The sequence below is a fragment of the Watersipora subatra genome, chromosome 1 (genome assembly GCF_963576615.1).
Source record: "Watersipora subatra chromosome 1, tzWatSuba1.1, whole genome shotgun sequence".
Taxonomy (NCBI): Eukaryota; Metazoa; Bryozoa; class Gymnolaemata; order Cheilostomatida; family Watersiporidae; genus Watersipora; species Watersipora subatra.
Window position 1 is genome coordinate 31,485,762 of NC_088708.1, and position 13,762 is coordinate 31,499,523.

A 13,762-nucleotide genomic window follows, 5' to 3' on the forward strand; every position below is an offset into this window, starting at 1 on the left:
ATCACTTTTCTCTGTATATTCAAAGTCTTCAGAGTTTACATCACTACCATCATCTAAATTATTATCATACTGATCAGATAAAAGATCACTAACGATTGCGGGATCAAATAAATCTTTATTTTTTTCGTTTTGATCGTCGAGCTGTATGTTGACTGATTTTTCCAACTTCTATTTTTTAAAGGGAATCGCGATTTCTTTAGCTTTTAGCACAAAGCAACGCCTCTCAGATAATCGTTTCATATTGTAATTTATCGACTAACATCTGGTCAAAAATATTGAAGATTCACTAGCGATCATATCCTTTGTTTATTGTTACTAGGTGACAGTCTTATAAATGTCTACCGAAAGCGACAGAAAAGTCGTTTTCTCGCGGAACCGATAAAAGACATTTTGGTCGTTTCTCCAGCAAAAGGGTTAAGCATGACAGAACAAAGTAGTCTCTTGCTACATTATCATCATTATTATCATCATCATCATTTTCCAGGTGTGTTCACTGCCGATATTGTGGCTCAGCTGATCCTGGCTTTGGATGTGAATGGATAAACAACTACACGGAATGTGGGCCATGCCATAGTGTGACCGACTGTCCTGTGTGTGATGAGTGCTATATGGACAATGAGCTAGTCATCCAGTGCAACCAGTGCCAGAGGTGAGTGACTTTCAGCTGTTTGTCATTGTTATAAAAAAATATATACAAGATTTGTATCAGAAATCTGTTGCAAGGTTGGCTGATGAGTTCAGGTCAACAAGAGACACTTATGGGAATAAATTAGCTAGTTATTCTCAGTTCTACTCTTTGGTTGTATGATATCTTCAGAAGTATTTGTTTTTATTTAAAATGAGTTGTCTTTTGGTAGTTGTTTGTAAAGCGCGGTTTCTATATCGGCTGTGCAACCGTGGCGGTAATATCACGCAGCAGAGCACTTGCCGCACTAGGCTTGTCGGCTTATGTTCACATAAAGCTACATCGCTGACGATTGCATAAAAATGGCTGCTCACCATGCCGTTTTAAAAGTGCTGACCTTCACTTGTACAATGCATTGCGGGAGGTTTTTGCCTGTCGCTCCTTGTGAAAGTTGAACAATGCTTAACTCTTGCGTTGACCTCTGGAAACTACCAGCGGTACTTGGCGCATAGGTTCCCATTTCACCGCCGATAGCTCTGCAATCCTGCCACGGGTGCGTGCGGTGTATATATGATTCAGGCTTATCATTCAAGCTAAGAGCAGCTGTAGCCTAGTGAGTGGTCTAGAATGCCTAACCTTCAAACAGCAAGCGGAGGTTCAATTCCCAGAAAAGCCACTGGAGATGACAGGAATGAAATTCAGCCTTAAATTTCTCTCTGCAGCTGGGCATGTCTCCAATATTCGAGGTTCTTTTGACACTGAACTCAGACACACCCAGCCAAGATCACAGAGCCATTGTTTGTACAACAATGCTCTTACAAACATTCACAGCCTCTGCTTGCTGTAAGCTAAGCAGACATCTTACACGATTTTGGAGGGTTATAAAGAACTCGTCAGTTGGCTAAAAGCTGCACTCTTTGGAAAACTGAAGTTTTGTAAATTTGCTGATGCTGCGAATTAGCAAGAGAAAATCTGGGCTGACTTAATATAGATATCTGTTAGGATCGACAAACTGTGCACATGCTAGATTGTGACGACTGTTATTACTTAGCTCATAATAACTTTAATTTCCTTCAGATGGTTGCATGCCTCTTGTGATAATATGAAGACAGAAGATGATGCTGAGAGAATGTCATCTCTAGGCTATCACTGCCTGCACTGTCGGCCTAAAACTGGAGCCAAGTCTCCTCGGCCTGCCACGCCTCAGCCCCCTACACCATCCGCTATTACCTCGCCAATCGCTCCTGCTCCACCCAAAGAAGAGCGTAAAGCTTATTCCGTGGATGGCATTGTTCTCTCAGAAACTGGGCTAGATCTCATTAAGGAGCTCACACTAGAGCCTCCACCTTCTCAGTTCTCTATTGCTCAAAAAGCAGCTCATGCGGCACGAGTTGCCAAGAATAGACAGATGAAAATAAAACAGAACCACCCCCAGATGTCCCAGCTTCTCTCAGTGGCTTCCAACTCCTCAGGTAGCCTTCACACTCTGACTTAGTATTGCATGAACATGATGGGCTCATCAGCTCCTTTCCTTTTTCACAAACAAATATCTGCCTTGCTTACGTTACCTTAAATGGAAATATGTTGGCATGTTACATCGGATTGCAGTGGTTGGCAGCAACTTCAGCTAATCCTCGTTGTTAGCAGAAATGAGTGGTATTACAGAAACACCGATGGAAGATGAACCTGGAATAAGCAATGCAGAAGAATTGCCTCCTGTGGCTGACAAGGATGCGGACGGGCAGGTGGCTGGCGAGTCGGTTCTTTCACCAACAATGAGTGAGACATCGAGGGCTGATAACCAGCATGCTCGAGGAGACAACCTTCCAACTGACAGCCTCCCCGCTGATGCTCTCGAGCAAAGCAAAGCTAGAAAGCGCTCACGGAAGCCTCCTCCACTCGGTGAGTTAGTATGAAGTGCAGAACTCAACTAGTGAGTAAAGATTGCTGAGAGGAATCATTAGACTTACATTTACAGTTTTACATTCATATCATGTTGATTTACAAGACAGTGTTATAACCTTATTATTGTTATTACTCAATCTACTGAGCATGCAGTGACAACCCTAGAGATTCTCTGCGCTGTGTACTAAATATTAATCATTGCCATCTGTATAGTTAGCTAGACTAGTTACTGTCATGTATATTTGCTATTTTCATAGGAATTGGAGGTTTTATTGCTAAACCAAGATCTCGACCACCGCCTAAACCTGTTGTGTATGGACCAGTTACTGCTGATGGACAGCCAGCCATTCTGCATAAGGATCCGGCTGCCGCCGAAATGGATGCCGCAGGTGATGATCCATCGAAAAAGAAATTTGTGAGAAAGATTAAGAAAAAAGGAATTATTGAGGACACATATCCCATATCCATACAGGTATAGTACATATCCCGTATTCGTACAGGTATAGTATATATCCCCTATCTATACAGGTATAGTACATATCCCATATTTAAAACGGTATAGTAAATATCCTATATCCATACGAATAAACTATCGAGCCCATCTTTTGTCAATAACCATTGTAATTGTCTCAAGAACATAATGGAGCTTAAAAAACATGAGTAGATAACTCAACAAGCTATACCCAGCTCCTCTTGATCATGTGACAGGCATCACCAAGCTGTATGGTGTATTGCAATTGGCAGAGAATCCTCATATCTTGCAATGCCAATTAGCTTTTTACTCATCAATCATCATCAACTGATGACCATTTATATTATTATTCATCATTATTTGTAGGAGGCTTTCTTTGGCAAGGACTCTCTGGAACTGAGTAAGCAAGGTGCAGGTAGTGTAGGTGCTTCTAAAATAGCGAGTCTTTCCTCTCATCACAACATCTCTCTAGCTGATGAAGTTCCTGAGAATAGTATCATAAAACTAGCTGAAGGTATTACCATACCACCTCCTCAGGCCATGACTGATGCCCTCCCTACGACTTCCGATAACAAGGAGGTTGTACCTGAGGATGTCCCACCTATTGGTAAGCTCAATGGTTAGGCAACATATGTGAAGATATTTTAGCCTGAGATCATTTGTAGCATTCAACAGCTAATCACAATTTTCTGTATTGATTGATGTTACCCGTGACCAGAGCTATAAGTCTATATAAACCAGGGGTTTCCAACCAGGGAGGAATTCCCCCTAGGGGGAAATTTTGAATATACAAGGGGGAATAGAGGGTGTCTGATTTGTTAAATTTTTAAATTATGTCCTTTAGTGCCGTTTGGGTTTCATCATTCAACATTTTGGTTTTAACTATAACACTAGTTACTAATAATAAGCTATTAGTCCGAACCCAGATATATGTGAACACATCCATAAAGATTTTGATTGGATAGTAAGTTAACCTAGTCATAAACTAATTCACTGCCACGGTGAAGGTCATGTATTGTTGTGTGTTGTATGCGTGCTGAATAAAAACTGATGATTTGTTGCTATATGTTTAGACTAGCTGTGCTACCCGGCGTTGCCCGGGTAATGAAAAAGTCTGGAGAGAAAATTGATTTGTATTTAACATATAACAACATATACCATTCTAACTTTCAAACTACATATCATGAGAGAAGTGTTTTGTATAGTTGAAATAAATTAAGAGAAAAATGAAAACAACTGTAAAGGTTTTAAAACTTTGTCAAACAACTGTAACTTTCAAGCTATTAGCCTGGCACATTGCCAATGGAAAATTGCAGTAAGCTGCTAGGCTTGTAATGATGGTACTCCATGACATTGCGTCAGCATTGTTGTCCAGCTGCAGTTATTCTAATAATAGCTATAGCCGGAATGCAGACAGACATACGACACACGGACATACTTTGAGAAATATATATATATGTATATAGATTATAATTATAATTTGTATCAGTTGTTTTTAGTCATGTGAGTTAAAAGTGCGTGGGGAATCAAGTTTATGAAAAGGCATAATTATGGGGGGGCACGGAATGAAAAAGGTTGGGAACCCCTTGATATAAACAGTCACCCCAAGCTGCAATAGTCTTGCTATCAACATTAAGCACATCAACATTGTAATATGACAGTTATGTGTATTCTAACACTAGCTCCACTATTTTATCATTATCATTAAATCAAGTAGCTGTATATCACAAATTAACCAAAATGTTAGCATATAAGAAAAATGGTAATGTCCAGATTAGCCAAAGGTAAGAAATCAAATGGTTAAATTAAGAGATGTAACTTTTTTGCTACTAATGTCTGCCATTTGATTTTCCTCAGCAGCAAGTGTGCCAATTGAAACTATCATTGACAGCACGCTAACTAACATAAGGATGGGCGTTGTAATACCAACATGATAGTAACTGAAATGCCTTTGATGGTGATTTCGTAAGAGCTACGTAATTTGGGAAAATATATACTTTTTTATAACTGATTAATTATTTTCCAAAAGATTGGGTGGAAAACGTATGTTAATAATATGATTTGTTTATCACATCTAAATTCCGAATCACTTTTTTCTTTCAAATCAAATCTCTTTCACATTTTCCAAATAAAATTAAAATGGACTCAGATAATTACAAAGGGGAATTTGTTTCAAATATTCGAGTATTTGAATCACCACTGATTTAAAGACAGCTCATTTTTTCTTGTCTGTGGGATTAGTAATGATTTCCTGCTTGCAGATGGCGATGACCTGGATATTTTACCTGGTGTAGCAACTGATATCTTACCAGGTGGGCTCCAGGAGGAAGAACTGTACAAAATATTTGGTGAGTTCCATGTAGAAAAGCGAAATCTTTAGTTTCCTGTCATGCGTTATGCTTACAGCCTGATTCTCTGTTTGATGTAAAACCTTTTATTGAAAGCCATGGGGCTCTATTTTTCAACCTTTCCTCTATAGTGGCGGTCAATTGGAGGCGGCGTTCAAATAGAGGCTGGCAGGGTACTTTTCAAATGGCTCGTCAGAATTTTCTGCAAATAAATTTAGCCCTATTACGGGCGAAGCGAATGTCGCCTATATTTTGCTTTCTTTTTTCGGTGGAGCGATGTTAACCCCTTTGGATGCTATAAATTTGCTAACTTACCTCCAACTTGTCAAAGATCTCTTAATAAATGTGCACTGAGAAACAGAATATAATCGAGAAATATCTCTACCAGTTGATATCTATTGCTTGCAATTCACTTGCGATGATATTATAGCCTGTGTCTTTTGCAATTTGTTGGCACTCTCAATTTTTTTTACAAATTTGAAAACATACTTTTATTTTATATTTAACATTTTTGAATAAAAGCTCATTGCACTCACTGATATGTTTGCTACAGTTTGCAGCCAAAACTAGCTTTTTATGTGCAATAGAAAAGGAGTTATGAGCATCGATCCAATGTAAGCCATGTTGATATAGCTGCAAGGATGCTATTAAATAACATGCTTTAAATCTGCTTATTTATAAGTTACATAATAGTAATCTATCAAATGATACAAATATATGAAGACCACAATGGAAAAACCAGTGATGTCACACTTGCCGTTTTGAGAAAATAAATTTTTAATTTTTGAGACTGGCTCATGCAATGAAAATAGTTTATGACAAAGATATGTAAACTTATTGACAGATGCATAGTTTGTTGCTTATAAAATAACATTTTTAACTCTGGATATTGGTTTTTTGTAATTCAGTGGTTAAAAATGAACACGCATGTTGGCAATGGACATCACCTATTTTTCCATTTTAATGCACTAAAAAGGTTTTGCTCAATAAAAAATTATATTTTTTCCAATTTAAACTATATTTAACTATAATATAAGTACAGTAACACAACCAGTAATTAATAGCAGTTCAAAGTTTTACTACAATGTCTAAATTTCACCACTATCTGCTGTCACGACATCACTGGTTGTAAGATTGTCAAAAAATTGTTGATTTTCTAATTTGCAAAATTGTTAAAGGACCTGTAAATCTTGGTGTTTTGCTTTGCTAATGGGCAATGGACTGGTGGCAATGTAAGTTGACTGTGTTCAACGAGGAAGATTACATGGTTTTTCAATAGCACTCTCGATGTAACTGCCATTCCATGATTCTCTATAAAAGCCAGGAGCTTGCTTACCGTATTCGCAACTTTTACTTGACATATAGGCCTAGTTTTCATTGGGCACATTTGGCAAGTTGTCAAGTACAAAAGTTTAGTTTAAGTCTAGTTTAAAATATTCCATGTAGTTGAATAACTTTGAGCTGTTAAGATTAATTGCATTAGAGTGTTTAGGATGTTTGCATCCATTTTGAAACAACTTTACCCAATCAGATGGTAGATCTACATCTGACTTGCAATTCACCGGTTCATGTCTCAATCACATTCCATGTATGAATGTCCACACACTGGATAGCGTACTGTGATCTTGTCAATAAAGTTTGCTCATGCGCAAGCCAATGAAAATAGTGAATGAGGGTATAGTTTGTGTTCTGTCCAGCGTATCCATCACAGAACAAATCTAGCTCCACTACTTCGGGACCAATTTGACTTTCAACAGGGCCTCTTTCTCTTCACTTTACACACAGTTATTAGCAAAGATAAATAAGCATCTTGTTGATTCTTTGTGGTGTAAAATTGATTAAAATCAGTAAGCAATTTCTGCCTGTCAGCTGCACACACAATTTTAAAGCATGTTACCGTTTGCATAAGCAATTTTCTCTTGTTGTGTGGCTAAAAACATTTTGCTTTTTAGCCTTTTGTGCACTAACATCTTTTCTTAGTTTTCTAGGCTTTTCAGTTTATTCTGAATACTCAGATCTATCTCCAGATGTCATCATTATTAATAATAATTTAACGAACAAGCACACGCATCGTTATGCATCGATCGCAGATCGCAGATCGCAGATCATCGATCGCTTATGCAAGACTGCGTTAACGAGCAAAATGCTGTTTGATTGGTTAGCTGATGGACTTAGCCGATTTTTCCATATTACGGCTTGGACATCTCCTGTTTATTCATTTGAGCATAAAATTTAAAGCCAGATTTCCATTAGACAACATTGGTTTTTCCAACTTTTTAATTCACCATGCAATTCTACATCACCAAAATTACAGGTAGGTAGCTATAACTCCAAAAAACCTAAAATGTGACAACACTAGTTTTTCCATTGTGGTCTTCATATATTCATGAACAAATTACATAAACAAACCATACTTATATTACATTTATGAACAAAAATTAACATTTTTTATACTAAAATATTTCCATCGTTTGTTCGGATAGCTGCGTTCTAATTATTGCTTTCGATGGAACGAACATCTAGTTGTCCAATACCTTCCACAATATCTTTTGGCTTCAACTCTTTTTCTGCACTGCTAAACTAGTCGATATTAGTGTCCAAACAATTTTTTGGCAGAGCAAAACTTTCACGTGTTGCGTTTAGCACCAATGCAACGCCTAAAACTTTGCTCGCTAAACGTAACCTTTGGTTCAAAACTTGCAAACCGGTTTTTATATGCATGTCCTTTGAAGTATTAGGACCGCGTTAAACAAAGAACCACTATTAGTCTGAGACAGTAATTATTTCTATAGCGTTGCTTTAAAAGTTCATCTACCATCATAAATTTAAGCCGTTTTTATATATTTAGGCTACTTCGAAGTAGAAAGACTGCGTTAAACAGAACTACTACTAGCCTGAGACCGTTATTGATTATTTCTATGTTGTTGCTTTCAAAGTTTTAACGGAAAAAAAGAAAAAGTTGGAAAGAATTGGACGCCGAGAGCATTAATTGTTATTGATATAAAAGATTTATTATTAATACGATTTTGTGGACACTTTTCTCCTGATCAGTTGATATTATGGGCTCGTAAAGATCAAATATCAAGGTGGCGTTCAGTTGGAGAGGGGTGGTCTATTTTTCAACCCTTCTCTCAGAGTGGCGTTCAATTGGAGGTGGTGTTCAAATAGAGGTGGCGTTCAATTAGAGGTTTTATTTTGCATGCCTGCATTTATTTTGCAGGTTTTATTTATTCATTATTTTGCCATGAATGACAATGAAAAGCATTGTTCACATGTCCACACAAAATAGCTCAGTCTACTTTTCATTATTGCTCAGACATACCCTAATCTATGCTCTATATATAGCAAGCCTCAGCACAAAAATTATGCCTGGAGTTAAGGTTGTTTAAGAACTTATTTCCTATAGTTATTTTCCTATAGTTATCTTTTTTCACAATTCGATGCGGATGTAACCATTGTGACAGTACAGACAGCTTTTTGCACACCCACTTGTGAAACCTGGCAGCCGAGATGTTTTTTCAAATGTATTATAAAATCTAAAGGAAGATTATTTTGTCAGCATTGTTGCATTTATGGCTAGTTTTAGTAGACTATAATATATAGGAAAATTCAAATTGGAATAATGCTCTGCATTTATTTCTTCCTCAACCCTGTTGATATTTACTAGTGAAAAGAGTAAAAAGTTGTTATTTTTGCAGACTTTCTAAGCTTGTAGATGAGGTAGTTCATTGTGTTTTTTGTCTAGATGATATTCAATCGGAGGCTGCTGAGGCGAGGGAAGCCGGACAAAGTGGCAGCAAATCATCTTTGCGTGTGGGAGAAGATCACGAGATGGACATAGATGATGAGAACCTAGAAGATATTCTAAAGGGTATCATGGCTCAAGATGCTGAGGCAGAGGCTGCTGTCGGTAGGCTGTCAGACACATTCTAATACTTGACTAGTTCTTTAAACAGGCCAGATCAAATTCGGTATCCTCACGTGTGCGTATATGTTAATGTATGACCTTGACCATAGCAATGCTTGCATAAAGCTCTATAACTAAGAACTTTATAGTGAATGTAAACACAGTACAATGCTGGAAGAGTGCCCCAGCTTTAGTTGCTGCTTTATTACATTCAACTTTGACAATGAATTCTGGTGTTTAGGTGTGCTCACACAGCTGCCAGTTGTGCCAGTTGACCCTGGGGATGTTACCATGTCCATCACCCCATCAATCAGTGCCAACCCTCCGTCTATGCAGCAGCAAATACCTCAGCGACTTGCGCCGCAACAGCCTCTGCCGTCACAGCAGATGCAGCAGCACCTACCCCCTCAGCCGCCACCCCCACCTCAGCCTCTACCTCATCCACCTCAGTTACAGGATCCATTCAACCCTCTGCAATCGGGCTTCTCTTCTGCCACTGCCGTTCCTCCAATGGCCAATGATTTTAGCCAGCCTCAGCATCCCCCGTATGTATCTTCCTCCACTCAGAAGTTCATTGGATGCTGTTATAATACTTGTATTGTGATGACATCAAGTGTGTCGTATGAAATATAAAACTATATGTTTGGTATTTATAACGATAGTAACTGAAGGGTTAGATTTTAGAAAGCTATGTTAATAATGTCTGGCTTCAAATAGGAGCTCTTTCTTTTCTGACGTTCAGTTTTTGTCTAGTTGGTCAAAACACTTGGAGGTAGTTGCTACTTTTTAACCCTATGACTGCCATTTTCGCACTACTGCACAAATGCCGACAGGATTCGCCATTTTTGCGAATTTGCCGTTCAGAATATAAGTAAATTAATGACCAAGTCCCATCACACTATAAATCTCTATACAATATATGAAATATTAAAAGGAAACACTATATTCATTGTGAATTTGATAATTTAACCAATAGAAACAAACGATGTTGTGCAAAAGTCAAAGATCCAAAGCCTTTCGTTTCTATAAACAATACTTGCATTTTTGTATGGTATTTTCTGTTTAACTTTGTTACAATGTATTTTAGTTTAAGTTTGAAAATGTCAGTTTAAATTTGAAACCTTTCTTTGTTGGAGAACTCATTGTCATACATTTTAGGAAGTCTCTGTTATTGATAATTACATTGTAATTAATAATAGCAATAATTATTACAATGTAATTGATAATTACATTAATTAATCATTTACATAATTACATAATTTTTTCTGGCACTGAAGCACTTGGCGCAATCAAGTAATGCGGCAGTCTAGGGGTTAATACGCTGTCTACTTTTGCCCACTTCGACTCTATAGCAATTTACTACAAAGTACACAAACAGAACTTAGTTTAGGTCATCAGTTAGTCACTACATGGCTATCGGTGGATAGTTGTATTGTCAGGCTATTACACATCTCTCTCTCTATATTTGATATCTGCTCATGTTATTGTAGGATGATTCCTGCATCGGTGGCTGGTTCTTTACCTGGTTCATTGCCGAGCTCGCATCCAGGCACACCATTCAGTCCGACCACCTTCAACGAACCCAATTGGCCTGCTTCAGCCGGTGCTGGAGAACAGGACGATGAGCACATGTCTCTCAATCAGAAGACTATGCTCAAGGTGAAGTCCTATATACCATACTTATAGTAAAATATGTTGCCCCTTCTGATAGCAAGGCATAACAGTACTAGTTTGTTTTACCGAGCTGCGCATTCAACTTTTATGCCGACTTGCCGTTTGTATCAATTTGATTTATGGTTGCTACCAGTGGAAGGAGGACGAGATGCTGGGTCAAGATGCGACCATCTCACCAGTGCTATTTGCTAACACCATGCACCCTGACCTAAAGACACAGTACCCAGACTGGACAGAGCGATGCAAGCAGATGGGAAAATTCTGGCGCAGGATGAACAACGAGCAGAAGACCCCTTACCTGGTATGTTAACACTGTCCGTGCATCATTATAGTTGTCTGATATGTTAATGCTGCCAGGGTGTCCGTAGTTTTTTGTTCTTGTGGCTCTCTTGGTGTGCTGTGAGCTGTCCTAAACATTGCCTCTACATCAACTTCGTACAATGCAAATCAGTTTGGCTTGGTGCTACTAAGTGTCACCTTTCTGTTTAGTCTTGCGAGATTAAAAACAATTAGAAGTGGCTCAAAGTGTCGATAGATGTTTCAAAATCCCTATCACAAAAATGGTCGTTGAAGTAACTTATTGACGCTGGTTATGCTTGCACTGTTGAATTCTCTGGAATATCTTGTCTGCGTTGACTTGTTATTTAAAATCATCGCTGTTTGACTTCCTCAGTCTATATTCTTATTTTACTGAACCAATGCCAGCACTTTCATTCTCAACAAGGGTAAATGCAGTGATGTAGTGCTACCCTAACTCTCCCTAATTAAGTTATGGTTAGAAAAATTGTGTGTTTTTCAAGTATAACTATAGTTAGGGTTAAACAATTTTAGACTGCCAATTCTCAAGGTATATTATAGCTCTATTTCATTGACTCAAGTACACTAATTTCATTATAGTCAACATTCAATGGTCATTCAATATAAAAGCAGCATACAGTACAATACAGTGATGTAATGTTCATGTAACATGACAAGATTGTGATCCTAATTGGTTGTCTACAAACAAAGGCTAAGATCAGATTACAGCAAACCAAGGGCAGTCACTATTTGTACTAAAAGTCAAAGGCATTTATCCCAATTGGCTGTCTCTCTAAACAAATGACAGCAACCAATGGCAGCATATCTTATCAAGAAAAAAGGTCAAGGCAATGAGGCTAATTTGATAATTACACCAATGACAGCAAACCAAAAGCACCAAATTATTTTTTCAAAGAACCAATTTTTGGTGTTCGATCGTGTTTTAAAATAAATACTTTGAACCATAAATTCAATAGTTGCTTGTCTTTTTCAGGGCTCTTGGCAACACTATATTCCCAAATTTTTATTATTTTTTCAACTTATTTATTACTACAGATGTGCTCATTTCTCATATCACATACATGATTTTAAAGCCCTGTAGGCTTTGGCGGCTAGGGCTTCGCCCCGGACCCCACTAGGGTGCTTACAACCGCCACTAAGTGGCGGGGGAGTCGCGTTGTGACTATTGGTCGTCTACATCCACTTGACTTAACTCAACTTTACAGTTAGGGTTAAAAATAGGTTAGCACTACATCACTGGGTAAATGGCAAGATTACCATTGTTGAAAATGGGAGTGTAAATGGTGTCAAGGCCAAGCTACATTAATATCAGCTTGTTAGGTGCTCAAGCTTTTCATGCGCTCTATACATGGAGAATAAATTTGTTACTTTTAAACTACCAGTTATTTCAAATATTTCTTTAGTAAGGTTTGTTCTGAATGATTCTGCCGCTCGAGTCATTACAATAGGAGTGTTGTCCTCTCCTATTATACAATGAGTGGTTTGCTGTTGTAAAGATTGTCCCTCGTATTCCTACTTGCCGTTGTATGCTTTTTGCATAACATTTGTCCACTGCATGCATTTCAGGTGGAGTATTTCGAGGTTTGTGCTTGAAAAGTTTAGTTTATGTTATTCAAAGAGTTCCTGAAACCAACAGCTATCCAATCACCAGGCCATACTGCCTCACAGTGTTAGCGTTTAAAAAAACTAGCTCTATGTTTAAAAATGCCAAATACCTGCATTTATTTAAAGCTTTTCACTTGGTGATTGCTTGGCTTGCCTGGTTGCGTCTACTCTCTGGCCACGGAATGAAATTATTTGTTTCTGCTCTTACCTTTTCCTATGCTTTGCTTCATTTGTACAATCATTTGCCCCTTGGTATTAGTCTGCAGTTGCATTACTTGGAACATTGTACACACTGTATGGCTAGCTCGGTACTACAATGGCATGACAATTAGTGTATTATTATAGTACCACAAGTACTGTACTATGATAGTACTACAAGTACTGTACTGTGATAGTATTACAAGTACTGGTCTATGATAGTATTACAAGTACTGGACTATGATAGTATTATAGGTACTGTACTATGATAGTATTACAAGTACTGGACTATGAAAGTATTACAAGTACTGTACTATGATAGTATTATAGGTACTGTACTATGATAGTATTATAGGTACTGCACTATGATAGTATTACTAGTACTGTACTGTGATAGTATTATAGGTACTGGGCTACTGTATGATAGTATTACTAGTATTCAACTTTGAGAGCATTGCAAAGTTTGTACAGCCCAGGCCCTTTAGCAGAATGCGTAGACGCGTACCTCTACTCTACACCAAATCCTTGTGCATGTGATATACGTTCAGGAGCTAGGGCTTTTGTTGTTTTTCCACTATAACACAGCAGTCACTGGTTCATCAGTGTTTTCCCTATGGATCGGACACGGCGCTCTGCTTATATGTTTTAGATGTTAACTTGAGCAACTTGCCCATAGACACAACATGGTTTTCAGATTGATGTACTTTCAG

General features: G+C 38.0%; 1 protein-coding gene across 1 annotated transcript in view; it reads left to right on the top strand.

Moving 5' to 3' along the window:
• The window catches only part of LOC137386415 (histone-lysine N-methyltransferase 2C-like), a 30,593-nt gene that overhangs the window by 10,399 nt on the left and 6,432 nt on the right, over positions 1-13,762 (top strand). Inside the window, exons 14-23 of the mRNA XM_068072837.1 lie at positions 485-649; positions 1,703-2,097; positions 2,291-2,527; positions 2,788-3,002; positions 3,369-3,609; positions 5,264-5,350; positions 9,096-9,260; positions 9,499-9,802; positions 10,748-10,916; positions 11,065-11,232. Coding sequence (XP_067928938.1) covers positions 485-649; positions 1,703-2,097; positions 2,291-2,527; positions 2,788-3,002; positions 3,369-3,609; positions 5,264-5,350; positions 9,096-9,260; positions 9,499-9,802; positions 10,748-10,916; positions 11,065-11,232 — 2,146 coding nt within the window. The remainder of the gene's footprint in view (positions 1-484; positions 650-1,702; positions 2,098-2,290; positions 2,528-2,787; positions 3,003-3,368; positions 3,610-5,263; positions 5,351-9,095; positions 9,261-9,498; positions 9,803-10,747; positions 10,917-11,064; positions 11,233-13,762) is intronic.